The sequence below is a fragment of the Manis pentadactyla genome, chromosome 7 (genome assembly GCF_030020395.1).
Source record: "Manis pentadactyla isolate mManPen7 chromosome 7, mManPen7.hap1, whole genome shotgun sequence".
NCBI lineage: Eukaryota > Metazoa > Chordata > Mammalia > Pholidota > Manidae > Manis > Manis pentadactyla.
The window spans coordinates 135,757,758-135,776,449 of NC_080025.1; the positions used below are offsets into that span (position 1 = coordinate 135,757,758).

The following is an 18,692-nucleotide window of genomic DNA, read 5'->3' on the forward strand; positions in this document are numbered from 1 at the left end:
TTTTGTTTTTCTCTTTCAAGTATCATTTCCATCCATAATGGTCCCACTGGCCCGGATTCTGCCCAATAAGAACCGAGATGAACTGAATGGCTTTTTTAACAAACTCATTAGGAATGTGATTGCCTTGCGGGACCAGCAAGCAGCAGAAGAGGTAACGTACTTTAATAGGACACAGCGTCGAAATGGAATGGAACCTAATTTGGCATCGCTGTCCCTTTTCTGTCTTCCCTCCCAACACCACACACCACACCACGCAGTCCTGTGGCAGCCACCCACTTAGAGGTTGCCAGGGCAAAAGAAAGGAAGGAGAAAGGCTGAAGAGGGGCAAACAAAAAAGAGGAAGGTGAGAATATGTGGGAGAGGCAGCAGGGAGAGGCCCAGGGCAATCTGTCCACACTGAGTGGGGGGAGAATCAAAGCTGCCCCCCAGAACTCACGCCACTCTACTTCAGGTATCACCCCAGCACAGCCCCAAAGAATTTTCAAGGTAAATGTTCCCACATGAATGTTTCATCACTATCTTCTTTATATTGGAAAACTGCAAGATAGAGTTGTACAGCGTGAGCACCATCAGTATTAGAGATGAGTCCAGACCGCTGTCAGCCAACCCCACATTCCCCTTCAGCGTGGAGGGTGTCCCCACTGAATTTGTGGTTGATGCTCTCTTGTGCTTCATCTGAGGCCCAAAGGTTTCTTTCCTTCTCACAGACTGGTACTATGCTTGGCACGTATCAGGAATAAAGTAGATATTTGTGGATTGAATTTGGCTGAGAATAGAAATAGGAATTTTCAGCGTCAAGGAAAAGAATTTCAATATTGGATACGCTTGTGCATATATAATACTAAACTTTAAGGGTTTTGTTGCCTTTGAGGAAGTTGCTTGAAAGGAAAAATGAGGTTGAAACATCCTTTCTTGAATTGACTTGGCAAGGGGTAGCTTTCAGGGAGTTTTCTCAAAGACTGGGTGGCCCAGAGGATGAACAAGGAAAGGCCGTGAGGTCTGATGTGGCACCGGCCGAGAAAGGAATCAAGGGTCATCAGTCACTGGATGCACAGAGCACTTGGCGGCAGCCTCATCCTGCTCAGCTTCACCTTCTGCAGACCGCGCTTGCAAAGGTGTCTGGTCCAGGGGCCAGGGGAGGGGCATACCAGATCCTGGCCCCTCGGTCCTCACCACCGTAAACTTGACACGTGGATGTGTGGGAAGAATCAGCTTACTGGTTTCCCTGGCCCAGCTCTGCCCCCTAACAGGACAGAATAGTCCCATTCAGGTTCGTGCTTCTCCAGCACGAGGAAAGCCCCGTTTTCAAACCTCAGTATGGCTATGAAGGGCTTCCCAATGGGACTTTCGTCACACACACACCCCACCCCCAGCCTGAAACCCACTGGCTGTGGAATCAGGCTGAATACTCTCAAACTGGTGCACCGAATGGCTTACTAAGAGGTGAGGGGTTTATTAAAGATCTAATTACTGGGATTGCCTCAAGCTTTTCCTTTTATAAACTTGAGAGCTATTGGTTCCAAACAATAAGTTGATCTGAGAAAAACCTCCCAACCACAAATCTGAGACTGCCCATGTCAACACAAAGCTATATGGTTACTAAGAAAACTTGCTTTAAACCCATCTAAACTCTCCAGGCATTCCATCAAGCAGATGTGTGTTTGCGCAGTGGAAAATGCAGCACAGATGTTAAAAGGTAAATATTTTTCTAAGCTGTAGCCAATGGGTGGATTAGACACCTACATCTATCAGGGTGCGTATTTTTCTTGGATATAACCATAAACCAGTCCTGTTTCAGTCCTAAATGGGCAGTGTTCAAATAGCCTCTGTGATGCAGTGCAAATAACAGAAACCCATCTACACTAATGCTCCTGTCCAGCACACAGGCCCTGGAGAGTGGTCCCTTCCTCTGGCCTCTGTAGCTGGAGGTTAAGACAGATGCCGGCCGTGCTCCCTGGCCCTCACGGAGCCTGTCTCAGCCAGGCTGAGAAGAAAGGCTGCCAGCTGCAGTTCTGACCCAGGGGCTCCAGTAATGCACACGTGGCTGTGCTCTCCCTCCCACGCCGCCCCGGCACCACCCCCATGCCACCTCACCAAAGCCACAAGCAGACCTCAGGCACCACCGCTGTATTCCACCCCAAGGAGTTTCAAATGCTCCATCCAAGAGGCCTGGGGATGCTCTGGGGCTCTGGGCTGGCATCAGTCTCTATCATGTGCCACCAGTCTGTCATCATGTGCCATCAGTCTCTGCCCCTGCCCCATGGGACTATGGCTAGTAGTGGGGCCACAGCAGCCACCCAGATGGTGGTCAAGCAGCAGGAAGCAGGCTGGGGAAAGCCAGCCCTTGAGGACACCATCTGGAAACCAGAATGAGTAGGGCGAGGGTGGAAAGAGGCAACTAGAGCTGATGCTCTGCCTTCCTCTGGGCTATTATAACCCCAGCAGGCTGGCAGGATGCGGAGGCCTCACCTCCTTAGACTCAAGATTCCTGGTGCCCACAGGCTTAACTGTGAGTCCGCTGGAGTCTCAGCAGACACCTGCCAAGGTCACAGTGGGGCAGCAGCAGAGCTGCAGAGGTTTTTGTGACCCAAGGAGCCTGCTGCAAACAGCATATGGTGGTAAGCAACTCCAACACAGCCTCCCTCAAAATGTAGTGTTCGCACTGCATTTTTATATGGGAATTATGTACTGCACACCTAACATGTGCTCAGCACAATACGAGGCACAGGGCAGGGGACGGCACAGAGGGTCCTGCCCAGGAGAGGATTATAATCTGATGGAAGAGAAAAAGCAACTACAGGTGAAATAACAGCAATTTTCAAAGATGGAATTAAGTGCTGATGTGTGTGGCACAGACTAATAATGCAACAGAAATTCAGCAGCCAATGGATTGAGAAACTGGTGCAACAAGCAAAGTCCTCTGAAATTATACTATTTTTCTGCTGGTTTCTGATACTCTTCTCTTGCTGTTTTAGCCCCATAGTCTTCAGGAAAGAGTAACATATTGGTTGTCCACCATCACATTAAAGAGCTTTTCAAAGAAGGGATATGCCAGACATACACTTCATCAATGCTAAAGCAATATGTAAAAGATTCTCCTGTTACAACTGGCGGTAGTGGAAATATACAGAATATGGAAATTGCTGATAAGGGCGGGGAAATGGTTAAGAAAACTCTAACCAGTTAAATGGGGTGGGGATTACTGAGAAAAAAAGGGACCCCACAGGAGGAGGCTCAATTAGGGGACACAAATGCAGACAGGAGAATCTGAAGAGGATTCTCGCCCCTCCCCCAGTTCTTAACTTCCTGCTATGCGAGAAACAGGGCTGCCCATGGGAGCCCTGAATTCTGCATAAGTAAACAATGAAGCGTGTTTTAAATCTTTGGTTTAAATCTACATGTTTTAATTGTTGGAAAACCAATGACCAACAGTGCCAACGTGTATAAAGTAAAAATCAAAGCCCCCTGGCTTGCCTGCCTCCTCTAGCTCACTATGAACTGTTGGGTATGTATGTCGCAAAACATTTTCTAGGCATGCACAAGTATCCATAATTATATGTATCGTACATTTACTGCTTTCACAGAAATGAGATTCTACAGTGCATATTGTTCTGCAACTAGCTCTTTCTTTACTTACCAAAGTGGCTTAACTAACACCTTTACCGAGTCAGCCCAGGTAGAACAGCCTCACCCTTTTTAATGACAGTTTCACAGCCTGCTGTTTGCAGTGCCCAAGTCTGTGACCCAGGGCCGTGCTGCCGGACATGTGGGGGCTCCCAGGTTTCGCCATCTCAGGTAACCCCAGAATCAGGAGCCTGTTCCCATCAAACTCTCTAGGAGCTCACGTGCCTGTCTTCTTCTTTGGTGCTCCAAGAAGCCTCCTTATGTGACTCTAATGCTAAAATGTTCCTTTTTTCCTTTTGTCCCTTAGAGGCGGAGAGATTTCCTCCAAATGGTCCTGGATGCCCGACATTCCGCCACCTCTGTGGGCGTGGAGAGCTTTGACATCGTCAGGCAAGTCTTCTCCTCCACCGAATGCACGGCGCGTCCTTCCCAGCAACACCAGCCCAGACTCCTGTCCAAGCCATTGACTGTGGATGAGGTCGTGGGCCAGGCTTTCATCTTCCTCATCGCCGGCTACGAGATCATCACCAACACGCTCTCTTTTGCCACCTACCTACTGGCCACCAATCCTGACTGCCAAGAGAAGCTTCTGAAAGAGGTGGACCGCTTCTGCGAGCAGCATGTGAGTACAGCGGTCCATGTTGACAGTCACAGGACAACTGATTTTGTGTTCATAGAATCCAAACAGTTTTGATCCAAACTAGCCTTGCTAAAACCACATTCTAAATTTACACACTAAATAGGGCTGTTGCCCACCTTCTCCATCTCTCTAGGTTAGCAAGTAAAATGGAGTGTTCAGACAACAGGAAAAGAAGACAAACTGTACATATACCTTCACGATCTGGGGTGGTCCATGAAACCAGACCTGGCTCGGGGAAGATGCAAAGTCTTAGCAAGGAGTCAGGGTCAAAGGGAAGGGATGGGGAACAAGGTGTGCTTTCCCACAGCTCTGACTACAGTCACCACGAGCAGAGGGGCAGGTGGGAGGCAGAAATGGGGCCAAGTTGGAAGGCAAGAGTGGACATAAGAATGGGTCAAAACAGAGCAGGAATGAAAACTGGGTGAACACTGAGGGTGAGGTCCACAGACAGGACAAGGTGAGATGGGGCTGAGTCCACATTCTAAATATTCCTTCTAGATGACACCCCTCTTTGGTGGACTTGAAGCCAGATTTCAAGGGTGCTGAGCAAGGCTACTTTATCACCTATTTCTTAGATGCTTTTGTGTGTATTGTTTGATCTTTGAATCGTTAAAGAAAATAATTTTTAAAATTTGTGCTTTAAAGGAAGACTGTAATAAAACCCTTTTTTCTATGTCCTGACGTCATTACCATTACATTCACTGTTTGGGGAGGTGGCCTGTTCTGTTGTTGGAACTTTGGAAACTTTTATCATCTATTGAGCTGAAAACTGCTTCCCAGATAATTCTTTTTCCTTTATCCCACTAGGGAAGTAGATACAAGGTTAGCTTTTCTTTTCTAGCCTTTCAAAAATTTGAAAACTGCATTAACTGTGTTACTAATTGCCTCAACTTTTGGCTCATAAGCGTGTGGTCAGTTTACAGTTCCATGTTATAATGAAGCCAAGCCAGGTGTCCCCAAGCCACTGCTTGTACAAGTGATTTTTTGAGCCTAGATGCAAGAGTTTATATTTATCCTTATTATTGCTCCAGTCAGTCAAAATAATTTTGAATCTTGATTCTGCCATCTGTCATATTAGCAATTCCTCCAGCTCTGTGTCATCTGAGACTTGCAAAGCATGTCTCCTATTTCATCCAAGTCATCGATTAAAATGTTGAACAGGATAGGGCTCCCCTCCAGGTTGACATTGATCCACTGGTCAATATTCTTTGGGCCTGGAATCTCAACAAGGCTTGAATCCAAATAACCCTGCTGTCCACTCCCACCATCCCTCTTATCCTGCTTCACAGGTAGCCGTGTGGTTCTTTTAATTGAGGAGGGAAAGGAGGAGGAGGAATCAACAATGACTGGAATGTGTTACTGCAAGAGGAATAGGGGGCTGAGGGGCGTATCTACCAGGACGCATTCTGCGGCAAGTAACAAAACCCCAGCCCAGGCTGACTTAAGCCAAAAAAGCGGGGCCTTGTTAGTACAGGTCGCTGAGCAGCCTGAGAACACATGTGGCTTCAGGCAAACTATTATCCAGGCCTCAAAGATGTGCTCGGGTCCCAGGATCTCCCCAGTTCTTGGCTGTGCCTCCTTGGGTTAACCCCGTGTTCCGCCGTGCTCTCCTCTCACAGCACCAGGCAGCATGGGACTATGCACAGGCTTCCCTGCTGGTAACCAGTGGAAAAGAGTGTGTGGCCCCAGATTCTCAGCAAGAGACATTAGGTTCATTCTGGCTGGAATGTCAAGGTCACGGCCCATTCTGAACCAACTATCATGGCTTAAGCCAATCAATCCCACCCCCAGAGTCAACCATATGCAAGTCACATGACCAAGAACTTGGGGGAACACCCCCCACCCAAAGGGAGCTCCAGCTGCTACCCTCTCAGACAGGGCAGCAGAGGGAATTCAGCCCCCTAGTCTCAAATAAACCAGAAGGCAGGTCAAACTAGAGAGACTTTAAAGCTTCTAGAATGTGGTCAGCAGTGCAGTAGATATGGCAGTGGGTTGGAGAGGGGGCAGCAGCTCGAAGAGGTAGAAGTTATGGTCCTAACCTTCAGGAATTTCATCACCAGTTTAAAAACAGTAAGTTATGTCTACTAAAACAATACTTCCCTTCGAAATGAAATCCTCCAGGGCAATAAAAGACAGCAGATAACCAAGTCTAGAGTGTGTGGTGTCATGTGGAGAGTTCCGGGGCTCTCGGAGTCTGTCCTGCCGGCTACACTGTAATTGCATGTTGTTCTGTTCATCTACCAGGAGGATACAGGGAGTGCTTCTATAGGCTTCCATTCAAAGGCCCTCACGCACACAGCCCTACTTCTAACATGGCCTTAACTGACCGTGACCTCAAGGAGGGTGACACTGTCGCACCAAACCCTGGGCCTCCTTCAAATCCCTGCAGCCCAGGATGGGGCTTCTTTCCCCAGACAACTGCCTTCCATGGGGCTGTGCAGAATGCTGCCAGGTACTGAGACCCCATGGGCAAATAAACTGATTTTAGTAGGCAAAATTTTTCAAACTTTAGTGTACATAAAACCATCTAGGAAGATTTTTAAAAATTCAGATTCTAGGGTCCTTCCCTCAGAGGTTCTTATTCCCTAACTCTGGGCCTGGGTCTAGAAACCTGCATTTTAAAAAAACCATCCTGGTGACTTTTATGCCAGTGGTCCTTGGTTCTACTTCAAGAATACAACCCTAGACTCTCAGGGTCCAGACCCTGCTCCTAAGAAGAGACAGGGTCCAAAGCACTGTCCCAGCCACTCAAGTCTTCCAGGTCATTTCTTTTTCTAGGTAATTGAGACTGTGTCTGAGGAATGGGAATACACAGACGTCTTTTTTAAATGTTGTAGTTGCAATAATTATAGCCTTGCACACCATATGCGCTCAATGAATATTTGTAGGTTCTCTTTTTTCTTTTATTTTGGTTATTTTCTTCTTTCTTTTTTTTTTTACTATAATCAGAGTTCTGTTAATATGGGCCATCTGTCAGGACATGGAAATGCAGATTAGATGTTCACACATTAGATATTTCCTGAAAATTTGCATGTAAAGTATGACTTGTTACAATTTTCCTGCTGTTTTCCATTCAACAAATATTTCTTGAGTGTCAGTTAATGCCAGACTCGAGCTCCAGACCCCACATCCAAGGATATTCTGACCTAGCTCCTCTCTCTGCATAGTCCTACGCACATCATTAGAGGCCCTCCCTTACATCTGTCAGTGAGACTGCTGGATTTGAGCTTGAGAGTTTCTTTTCCCTGAGCCATGCCCTCTGAGAATCCAAGGAAAGCTATGTCCCTCTCCCCAAGGAAAAGGGTACTTAGGATTCTTTCCTTTGGCAGTGACAGAAAACTCAACCCAGACTGGCTCAGGGGGTTTACTGACCCACATAACTGAAAACACCAGAAAGTAGGGCTGCCTTCAGGTATAGCTTGACACAGGGCCTCAGTCTCTCTCACTGAACCCACGCTGTTGTTCTCCTTGTCTCTCAGCTCTAGTTACTCCATTCTCAGTCAGGATCTCCCCGAGTGGTCTCAAGACACCTGGGTAATCAGTACATTGAACAGTCCAAACTTAGTGAGATACGAACATGGAATTGTTCTGTGTTTTATCCAATTATTTAACAAGTGCACTGATGAATTCCCTTTTTCTTTCCTTAATGATACCTCAGATAGATTTCTGGTCACTTTGGGACATTTAAAAAGTCTGGCCCAGTCTGGTCCAGTTTAAAACTTCAGTCACAGGTCCAATTTAATGCCCTTGTATCCTCTTAGCTCAGGCTGACCTGTGGCCTGAGGAAGCCGCCCTGGGTGAGTGGGTGGATGGGGGGGCTCTGTTTTTTCACCTTCCCTCTCCTCCTCCCAGGGCTGGGGCCTCCTAACAGGTCCCCAAATCCTGCCTAACTGGGGCTTCTCTCAGCATGTCTGCTGCAGTGGCCTCTGGCATTCGGCCGACATGGGAGTTATTCAGAGGGCTCCTGGGACCCCCTCCTCCTCACTACGCAGTTCCCTTAGGGGAGGCACTCCAGCACCCAGCGCCCCCCACCATCTCCCACCTCACGCTTCCTAGTGCTGGAGTCTCCTGGTGGCAGGCAGTCAGCCCTCTTGAGCAGATTACTGGCAAGATGTCTCAAGCTGAGCTTCAAAGCCTTCCCGTGTCCACATGGCCCACTGGAGACACGTATTTTGGCCACACGGACAGTGGCTGCTCCCTCTGCTGTCCCCTCTCTGTTCTGCCCGGGGTTTGGGAATCCACCCCACCCCCACTAGATGTCTGACCGGTTCAGATGAGGCCTCACCTAGGCACCGACTCTCTCCAGGTACTTTTCCTTCGCTCAAACAGGCAGAGAGCAAATGAGAGATTGTGCTACACCAGCAGGTGGTCACCTGGAGAATGAAAGGCCAGGCTCGGTCCACTGCCTCCATACTCTGTGAGTGGTTCATTCAGACCCCCTTCCTCAGCTCAAGACAGAACACTCTTCTCTAAGCTTTGTTCTGACAAGTTTCCCTTAAAACCCTCTCATCCTTTCATAGGCTGATAGTGGACAGCAGGTTCAGATCCAGCATGAACAAGCAAGAGTCTCTGTTCTGTAAATTCTCAGCCAGTCTCACAGCATCTCACTGATGGTGATTGGACAGTACACTGACCGTTCAACCAATCACCAGGGCTGAGAGGAAAACAATGGCTTAGACCTGGGTCGCTTGCCCCATCCCTGGAGTGGGTGCCTACATGGGGCCTCATCTGAACCTGTCAGACATGGAATGATGGAGGGGCGGATCCCCGAACCTGTTACTGGAAATGGGTGAATGGCTTGATGTATGGCCAGAAAACAGCGTGTCCACCCATGTACAGTCTCACTTTTAAATTTCTTGTTAAGCAATCGCACTCACCTTTCCTCTGAACTTTTGAAAACCAGCTTTCCAAAGTCAAGGTTTACGTCCAACAGCCCCATGTACTGCTTGTTCTTTTGGACTTTTAAACGCTCTGTACAGCTGGCTCTGCTTACCTCTTGTAAACGATGTGCCACTTCATACCAAGCGTCCTGTGATTTCTACAGTCGATGCTTCCTTTTTGGTTACAAATAAGTCAGGTTGGCAGCTGGCTTGCCTGCATTCTTTACCAGTCAAGATGTGAAGTTTGCAGGGTGAGAGTCAATAATTCAGGTGTTCTGTTTTTAGCAGAACTAAACGTGTGGCACATAAATAAGGATACCTGGAAATCTTCCTCACTTTCAGGGATTATTTTGATAATGTTTCACAACTCACACATTCTGTCGGATAATACCCCCTTCTCTACCACCCATTTCAACCCAACGAACCATGACTGCCTGGCTCCTTTCAAGGTATAGATTTATGCTTCAGTTTATAATACAATTATAGCCCATTTTATAATTCATGCCTCTAGGCTGCTTCATTCTGGGCCACATGTGTTTTCTTCCAAAGTATCCAGCTCTGGAATTTTGTCTGCTTTCCCTTCCTATCATTCTCCTATAAAAATTCAGCTTAAAACCTTCTTTCTCAAGTCACCCAGTCTCTTGGTGAACCTTCTTTTTTCCCCATGTTTCCTTAGTCATATTGAAGGGGAGGTACGTTCATGAAATTCAAGCACTGAGGAGTTGGGAAAGGTTTGTACTGCTTGTAGAATTGAGAAAACACACCAATTATTTAATGAGACCTTTGTAATGTGGATGATTCATTGTGTTCTCCAGTATCTAATTTTGAAAAGGATGAGAGGAAAAAAACAAGTGCTTGCCATATAAATTGTTTTTGCTATAGCTTTAGCACTTTCTGCTGAAAGTATTGACTTTTGATCTGGCTAAACTGTTCTCTTTTCTTCTTTTTGGTGCTGGACTGTGTCAGCCAAAATTTATGACCCATTTTCCTTCTGCTTAATTGTTGTTATAAATCTGCTGTGCAGAACCCAGTTGTAAATTTATCACAAATTGGACTAGATTGATATACAACCTCTCTTTACAATAATTTGAACACAGTTATGCCTTAGAAGGAAAGCTAAATTCTTAACACTTCTCTTGAAGAGCTGCTTTGTAACCAGTATAAATATCTAATTAAAATACAACTTACCCTTTCTTTTTCTCTTAAGAATAAAAGAACATTCCATGCTGGGTATTTCAGCTGATTAGCTCACGCTGCTACTGTGAGCAAGGTTGAGGATTTGCTCCTTGAAGCAGCCAGAGGATCTCAGAGGAAAAAGGCGTTAAAAAAAAAAGCCATTTTGCACCCAACCAGATGTTTCATAAATATACATCCATCCTTTTGTCACAGGGGAGAGTTGGGTGAAAAAAATGTGAATAGCTTAACTAAATTCATCCTTATTATGGAAAAAAAATGTGATTCAGTTTGGGGCCCACCCAGGGTCCATCTTCAGGGTCATCTTCAGACAGGGAGTAGGGCATAGTCATCTTTAAGGTCCAAGTGAAAACCTGGAAATGGTTTAATGTTTTTTTCCCATTGGTCTGCTGGGGTCCTGCTGTTGACATGTGAGGAGAAACGAGCCCAGATCGTCCCCAGTGATCCATTCCCCTGGCCACACAGGGCTCCATGGCTCACCTGAATGCTTCCCTCCCCTACAGATCCCCTAACTGTACAGCAGGACAGAAAGCAATGAGGTGCAAGGGAAGAGGCAGGCATACAGAACCACCTGTAACCCTGAAGTCAAACTATAAACGAAAGACAAGACCTGTGACCCCGGCAGAGCAAGAGGAGCAGCTAGACTGCAGGACCAGCCACCAGATGGTCTCAAAGTTTAACATGCACACAAATCCTCTACAGATCTTGTAAAACGCAGGTTCTGTCTCAGTCAGTCTGGGGTGGAGTCTGTGATTCTGCATTTCCAACAAGCTCCCAGGAGATGCTGATGCCCCCAGTCCAGGGTCCACACTGCGAGCAGCTAGGTTCTAAACTCTATACACCACACCTCTCTCAGTGGTGACGTATGTAGCAAATGTTTATTCCTCATGATAAAGTATTGATATCCCACCATGATTTACCTTTTGTTCATAAGTTAAAATGATTTCAGAATTGTTCCAGAAAGAATGATGCCGCTCTCACTTTACTGAGTGAGTGATAAAGCGATGCAGGAATTATCCAGTCCGGGATGTGTCTTTAGAAGTGTGTTACCCATAATCCTAAAATCCTCGTTTCCTTTAAACAGTTTACTCCAGGGTGGGAAGGTAGGGAGAGCTGTGGAGTTGATTTAAAGTCATTTTCCAGGCAGGTAGAGATGGTGACCAGAGCCTTCTCTTGGGATGCCCTGGAGACTGGGGATGCATCCCATTCAGCAGGCCCCCACCAGGCTGGAGCCTTTAGGCACGGAGCTCCACCGAGACCATGGGCTCCCCAACGAGTCCTTAATGCACATGGTCGATGTGGGTGCCAACTGGGAGGCCACATCAAAGCACTGTGGTCAAAGAGAATTTCCCTGATGATATTCTCCTCAGGTCCTAGAGGAAAAACTGCACCATTTTCACTGTGGGGGTTGGGGGGCAAGAACTGCAGTGGCGGGGTGGGGGCCCTTGCAAAGTATCCAACTTGCCCACTTTCCGTCCTTCCTTCTGGAAATGTCTGACCGGAGAAGTAGACTGTCACCCTTCCAGGGCATCCCAACATCTAATATCAGAGCAGAGAAGTCTTGACAGCCGGCAGGAGGGGCCTCTCTGGGTGTGTACCTGGGACTCCCTCTTGGGAGTTAGGATCTGTGGCTCCTGCTGCTAAAGCACACATCTGGGGAGGGAAGAGTGGGCCCTACTGTGCCCATCAGCAGACAGGAGGCCCTGAAGAGGCCAGTCCCCCTGAACCAGTGGCAGAGTGCCGGGTTTTAACTACTAATATGGCTATTAGCTATACCCAGTGATCACCGTCCAGGTCAGCTGCCCATCCTCTCCTTGGGGACACCTGCAGGAAGGGAGGCTGTGCCTCCAGGGCCATCTGTGCTGTGAAGGAGCACTGCTCAGCGCCAAGACCTTCCTGTGCCGCCAGCCAGGGCTCCGAACCCTTCCACATGGCCCGGAGGCAGCCAAAGCCCATGTCCACGTGACCGCTGGGGAGCCTGACCCACCTGCCTTTGACCTGCTGCCAGGGGCCTCAGTAGGAGCAGCCACATGCCACCCGGATGCCCCGCGGCTCCCCTCTCCCTCTCTCTCCTCCTCCCACCCCTCGTCTCTGTTTTCTCTCCTCTCTTCAAAGTCCACAGCACTATTTCATCTTCCTGCCCTCTCTCATTCCCTTATTTGTGTTACGGCTCTGTTCCCCAGGTTCCAAGAGATACAGAAGCTACCCCGTCCACGTCCTGACCCTCTGCCCCCTGGGCAGCCCCTGGCCACCCAGGAGCCTGTCATTTCACACAGTGACGTCCAGCGTGCAGGCACTGGGGGTGATGGAGTGGGAGGCAGGTTGAAGAGCAGGAAGGACTTGCAAATGTGTTTCCTAGGTTGCCTGGCTTAATCGAGTGTCACAGTTCAGCCCTTTGAATTTTTAGCAATTAATGCTCCAAGTCCTCCCTGACCACCAAGTCCCTGCAGAGCAGTCTGTCTCTGCAGAGGGAGAGGTGACCTGCAAAGAGACACTCCTCCTGGGAATGGGGCACATCAATCAGCATATGTTTGGTGCCTTTCATGTAGCAACTCAGAGTATTTTATATTCAATATCCAGGCCTCTAGAGGGGCCAAGCTTTGCTAAGCAAATAAGCTGGTGTGTCGGTTCACATCAATTCAGAAAAGCAAGAATTAAAATAAACTTGGGAAAGTGAGCTCTACAGGTGAAGCTCTACTTTCTGTGGGTCCACTTGGCTTTGAGCTAGTTCTCAACTGAATGGCTCATTTATTTAACTATTGCTCCCATTATGGGCTCTTAAAACATCAAAAGTATGGGTTTTGTTCCCAACAATTACCTTTTGGAAGAGAAGAATAAACACCACACTTTTTTTTTTTTTAACTTCACTGGACTCTATTAACAAAACACACTTTTATAACAGTGAGGCAGGAACCTCAGAATGGTATCATCCGGTGCAAATTTAAAGACTCCTACTCCCTGAAAAACTTTGTCCATCAACCTAGAACAAGGCTTAAGATTTCACCATTAGTAAGTCCTTCCTTTGTTTTGACACATTATTAAAATGCTGCTTCTCTTGGGAAGGGCAGTCTAAGCAAGTCCCCACCAGGATGTGAGCCCCAGGAGACAGGGGCTCTCGTCTGCTTGGCACACTGGTATGGCTCCAGACCTCCAGCAGTGCCTGGCCCACAGCAGGCTGGTGATGGGTGGGTGCTGAGTGAATGCATGCCAGTTCCCTCCTCTTGTCTAACTGGAGTCTAACTGAAAGCAAATCTGAGGTGGGGAAGTGTAGGGAAGCACACAGGGGAAAGCGACTCCATCACATGGCTACTACCTCCTGGAAGAGAGGAGTAGACTGGAGTCCAGGAGAGAAGGTCACGGCCACGGGAGATGCAGGCAGAGGTAGGCAGCACTCAGCATCTACAATCCTACAGTTGTACTCCCACAGGGCTCCCATGGGGCCCAGAACCTGTCATGACAAAGAAAAGAGGGAACCTGGGCTCTGAGGGACTGTAGGGATCATCTAGGGCAGCCTCCCACCCATGACATGACAGATGCCTGAGAGGTCATGCTGCTCTTCTTGAATGCTCCCAGGAACAGGGAACTTACTCCCCTACCCTTGAGAAAGGTCTTCCTCACATCCAGCTGAAATCTGCCTTTGCTAATTGCCCATCTAACTCGCCTTTGTTCTTCTGCTCTCTTGGTTCACGGTGTTTGTCTACTAGAGTCAGCAGATCAGTAGCTTCTGCCCTGGGGGGCTGCTTCCATGCTCAGCAACAGCCAGTGATTGGGCATCTCAGAGACAGAGGAAGGAAAATGGAGAAATCAGTAGAGAATAAGGACCTTTCTTAAAATGTTTGCTTGTGGCCCAGACATTCAATTTCTCCAAGTTTTCTACTAAGTCTGTTTTGCCCCCGGACTGTGGACAGCATTATGTTTTGTTTTGTTTTGTTTTTCTGTGTATTGTGCATTTTTTCTTAGCATTATGTTTTATAGCCGAATACGATAGGTGTGAAAATACCATGCGCATGAGCCTGTTAGTCCAGGCATATGAATATTCCAGATCAGAAGGGATGTTTGACTCCCCTATGAATTGTAATATGTAAGGTTTATAAAGTTAAGCACTTAGAATTCTGTCTTTAAAATTTAAATATTTAGATTGAGTCTCTAGGACACAGGCAATGCCTGTTTCTCACTCTCTTAATTTGATTTTTTTTTTTCTTTTTGGTAGCACAAGTTGTTTTTCAAAGCCTCATTCCTTGAACATTCCCTATAGGAGGAATGTAATTAAACTCTACTGGCCTCCCCCTGCTGGGACCAAACTGGGGCCAGAGCTGTAGAAGCATAAAACAGATACCCTCCAAAAAGAATCCTTATTATAAAGATGAGAAGAAAATCGACTTCCCTCTGGTTATGAACAAGAAGCTTTAGAGAGCCACCCAGGCTCGTTTTGCAATGGGCTTAGTCTCCAAGACATTTTAATTAGTAATTTAAGACTGGAAGGAAGAGGATAAACTCCTCACCTCCTGAGCTACAGGCAAGAACTTCAACTGGATGAGAAAGTGGTTCAAGTGGCTGAGGAGGAGAGAGGTCCCAGGGAGGGTGGTTCTTGAAAAAGCACATACTTTTTCATGAAAATGGCAGAGCTGGCCTCGTCACTCACCATGCTTGGGGCTCTGCTCCTGGAAGGCAGTTCTCACCCATCACAGGACAGGGACCACCCCCTGGGGACACATCAGCTGATAGTAGAGTCATGCAGTCCTCCCTGAGGGAGGGGCTCCCCATCACACCCAGACCAAAACTAGACTTCTCTCTGCCTGGGGAGCACTGCCACCCAAGACCTAGGTGCTGGTCACAGCCTAGGTGCCACTGGCCCTCAGGGGCACTGCGCTGCCCTCACTGGCACTGTGTTGTGACGACGGGCATAATCTCTTTGATCCTCAGTTTCCCAGTCTGTAAAATGGGAATAGCAACAGCATATAGCTCGTAAGATTGTCTTAAGAATTAAATGAGTGAATCCATGTACAATTCTGGCCGCAGGGTTGGCATACACAACATGTTCTGCTGTCATCCCTTCTCTGCGCCTCAGTTTCCTTATCTGTGAAAGGAAGGGATTGGATCAGACCTTTGCTGGCAATGGTGATAATCATGATGGTATGTTTATATGCCAGGCCTGAACTAAGCACTTCACACACATTAGCTAACTTGATCCTTACAATAAGATAATGAGTAGAAATGATCACCATCCCCATTCAATGCAGAAAGAGAGGCTGTATTACTCAGGGAATCTCCAGAGGAGCTGAACCAATCAGAGACAGAGACAGAGAGACAGAAAGAGAGTGAGTGAGCTTAAGGAACTGACTCAACTGATGGTGGGGGCTGGCAAGTCCCAGAGCCCACAGGGCAGGCCAGCAGGCTGGAAGCTCAGGCACCATTCCATGCTGCAGTCTTGAGGCAGAATTTCTTCTCCAGGAAACCTCAGATTTTGCTCTCAAAGTCTTCAACTGACTGGATGAAGCTCATCCACATTATCAAACATAATCTCCTTCAGTTAACATCAACTGATCATAGATATCAACCACCATCTACAGAATCTCTCCACAGCAACACAGATCAGTGTTTGGTAAACAACTGTGTACCAAGTTGGCACAAAAGACTAGCCATCACGAAGCATCAAGAAGATCAGCAACTTGTCAAAGGTTCTACATGGGGAAGGGGCCTAGCCTGGATTGGAGCTCACACTCCTGACCACGTAGTCTCTGTTCCCCTAGGACTTGGTGACTCTGGAGCTATTTCTCAATAGTGCAGTCGGTGTCCTGCCTGACGGGGAGGGTCAGTGATGGCGCCAGCATTTCCATGACAGGGGCATCTGGGCCACCTCCAGAGGCAGTGGCTTGCAGCTGTGTTTGCACCACACTTCCATGGCACTGAGAAAATGCCAATCATCAGGCAGATGGGGGCCCTCACAGCCATCAGTCCCCTCTGACCCGTCATCCTAGCCTCCCTGAGGACACATTTTCCCAGGAGGCGTTGTGTTTGTTGAGGCTTCCCCCTCGTTCTGTGACTCTTTCACAGTCCGTGCTCTGAGCTGATGAGGTCTCTCTCTCTGAGGCCCACACAGTACAAGAAGAGTGCATGGTGGCTTCTTCCCTAATGCCTCTACATCCCTGGACGCTTTCCCCACAAGGCAGGAACATTCCTGAGACAGAGACCCTGAACCCCAGGGCAGCGTTCCATGTCCACCACAGACACTCTTCTTGGCGATGGTGATTTCCTGCTTTTCTGTGAAGCTGACCTGTCTCATTCATCGCAGAAACTTCTTCGGCCATCCCAGGCTTTCTCTTTGGGTTCTGTGCCCCTGGAATTGTTCAGCAGCTGCACTTCCTTGAAGTTCATGTTCATTGCATTCTTTCATAAAGAGCATGAAATGTGCACCTGAGACACTTGTCTTGCAGCCTAATTGTCAGCCTGCACACCCCACCCCCTGCCCCTGCTCATCACTGGGGCCACTGTGGAAAGAGCACTGTCCTTCCACTCCCTGGGTTCATGCTGAGTGCCAGATCTGATGCTCTCCCAGCTGGGGCTGGCCATTAACTGCTGCTGAGTGCCATTTTCATTGCACTTTAGAAGAGCCCTTGGGAACAGCCCTGTATTCTGAGACAGCAGCAGTGCACCTCCCTCCCTCTCAGAAGGACAATCTTCCTGCCTGACTCCTCCCTCCTCCCCCGACTGCAGCTGCATGTGGCTGTTCCCCTCTGAGGCTTCGCAAGCAGGACCTCCTGCCCTTCGCAAATTCCCAGAGTCTCTGACCCCAGCTCACCTGTAGATAGAATCTGACCTCAGGTACCTAGGGACCTCCTAAGGGTTCCTTCTTCTATCCCCCCTAGCCACTCAGACCAAGGGCCCGCCTGCAAATCAAGGCCCAAGAGCAGCTGGGATATTCGTGCCCTCAAGAACTTACTAAAAATCACAGCTGCCTGGGACCCATCCCCAGAGAGCCTGATGTCGTTGGCTGCAGCACGGCCAGGCATCAGTTCTTCAAAGCCCCAGGTGGTTCTCGAGGAAGCCAGGGTGAAGAACCAGGGCCGTACTCCCATGAAGTAATGCAAACTTAACTTTAATGGTGACCATGGTGGCATTATTAAACAGGACTAACTTTAGAAGTGCTCTGCATAATTACTGGGGCTGCTTTTTGCTTTTTAGAAAAGTTCCTCAAGTCACTGGGAGGTGGTGGGTTTCTGTGTGTTGTGGCTCAGCTCCAGGCCATCCGAGAGCCAAGAAGCGGGGGTCCTGCCTGGCAAGCCCCACAGGGGGACTGACTGCTCTGGGCCTCAGCAGAGCGGCCTCTCCGAGAGCACCTTGGAGGAGTCTGCCCTCAGGCCTGGAGGACACCAAACCCAGGAGGTCATCTGGTCTGTGCCCCAGCTCCAGGAACTCATCTTACAGACAGGCCACTGGGGTCTAGGGAGGTTCCCTCAGGCCATGTGTTATGTGAATTAAGGGAATATACAGCTGGCCGGAGCATTTCCCCTCCTCCCCTTTCCCCTTCCCCTCCGGCTCTTTCCTCTCTCCCTCCCCCTCCTTCTTCCCCTTTACCCCCTCCCTTCCCCCTCCCTCCTCTCTTCTCTCTCTCACATCCTCTAATCTTTCTCTGAAAAACTCATTTAACGATTCCCCAGCAGGGCTGCAAATTACTAATTTGTAGACCTGAAAGATACTAATGAAGATGGTCACCACCATCATCGTTGTAACAAACATTTATGAAGCACCATAACTATTCATAATAATTTTTATGTGTTAAATAAATCTGACCTAACTCTATAAAGAAATAGGCCCTGTAAACCAAGAATTATTATGTAAATTAGAAGTTTCCTAGAAGCATCTAAAGGAAATGTCTCAAGTTCCATGACACACATAACATTTGGCAGTTTTGTTTCTCGGCTTGACTCACTGTGAGTCACTAGTACAATTTCAGGTGGTATTTATTGTGCATTTTCCCTGTCCTCAGTCTGTGACCCATGGCCAGGTGTGACTCTGCCATTTATGTTAGCTAGGTTAAGGTCTGCTACAGAAACACCCAATTTCCAACTTGTTTTTATCAAGGAGTGACCTTTCAGGATCAAGAATTCAGTATCAAATAATACGGATAATAGTTATGATAGAAATAAGGAAAACAAGATTACTATTTATTGAACACATGCTCTTCACCTAGTGCTGGACTAAGCAATTCTAACTACCAATTCGGTATTCTCTGAATATAGAAAATATATCCCACTTTAAAGATTAGGAAATTGAAACTCGGAGAGAAAGTGATGAGCTCGAGCTGGGAGCAGAGTCAAGATCTGAACCCAGATCCACAAGCCCAGAGTTCCTGG

At 47.9% G+C, this 18,692-nt stretch overlaps 1 protein-coding gene across 1 annotated transcript in view; it reads left to right on the forward strand.

Annotated features, from left to right (window-relative positions):
* TBXAS1 (thromboxane A synthase 1) overlaps window positions 1-18,692 on the forward strand; it is a 134,490-nt gene that overhangs the window by 89,772 nt on the left and 26,026 nt on the right. The window contains exons 8-9 of the mRNA XM_036926086.2: window positions 21-151; window positions 3,932-4,246. Of these exons, the coding sequence (XP_036781981.2) occupies window positions 21-151; window positions 3,932-4,246 (446 nt within the window). The remainder of the gene's footprint in view (window positions 1-20; window positions 152-3,931; window positions 4,247-18,692) is intronic.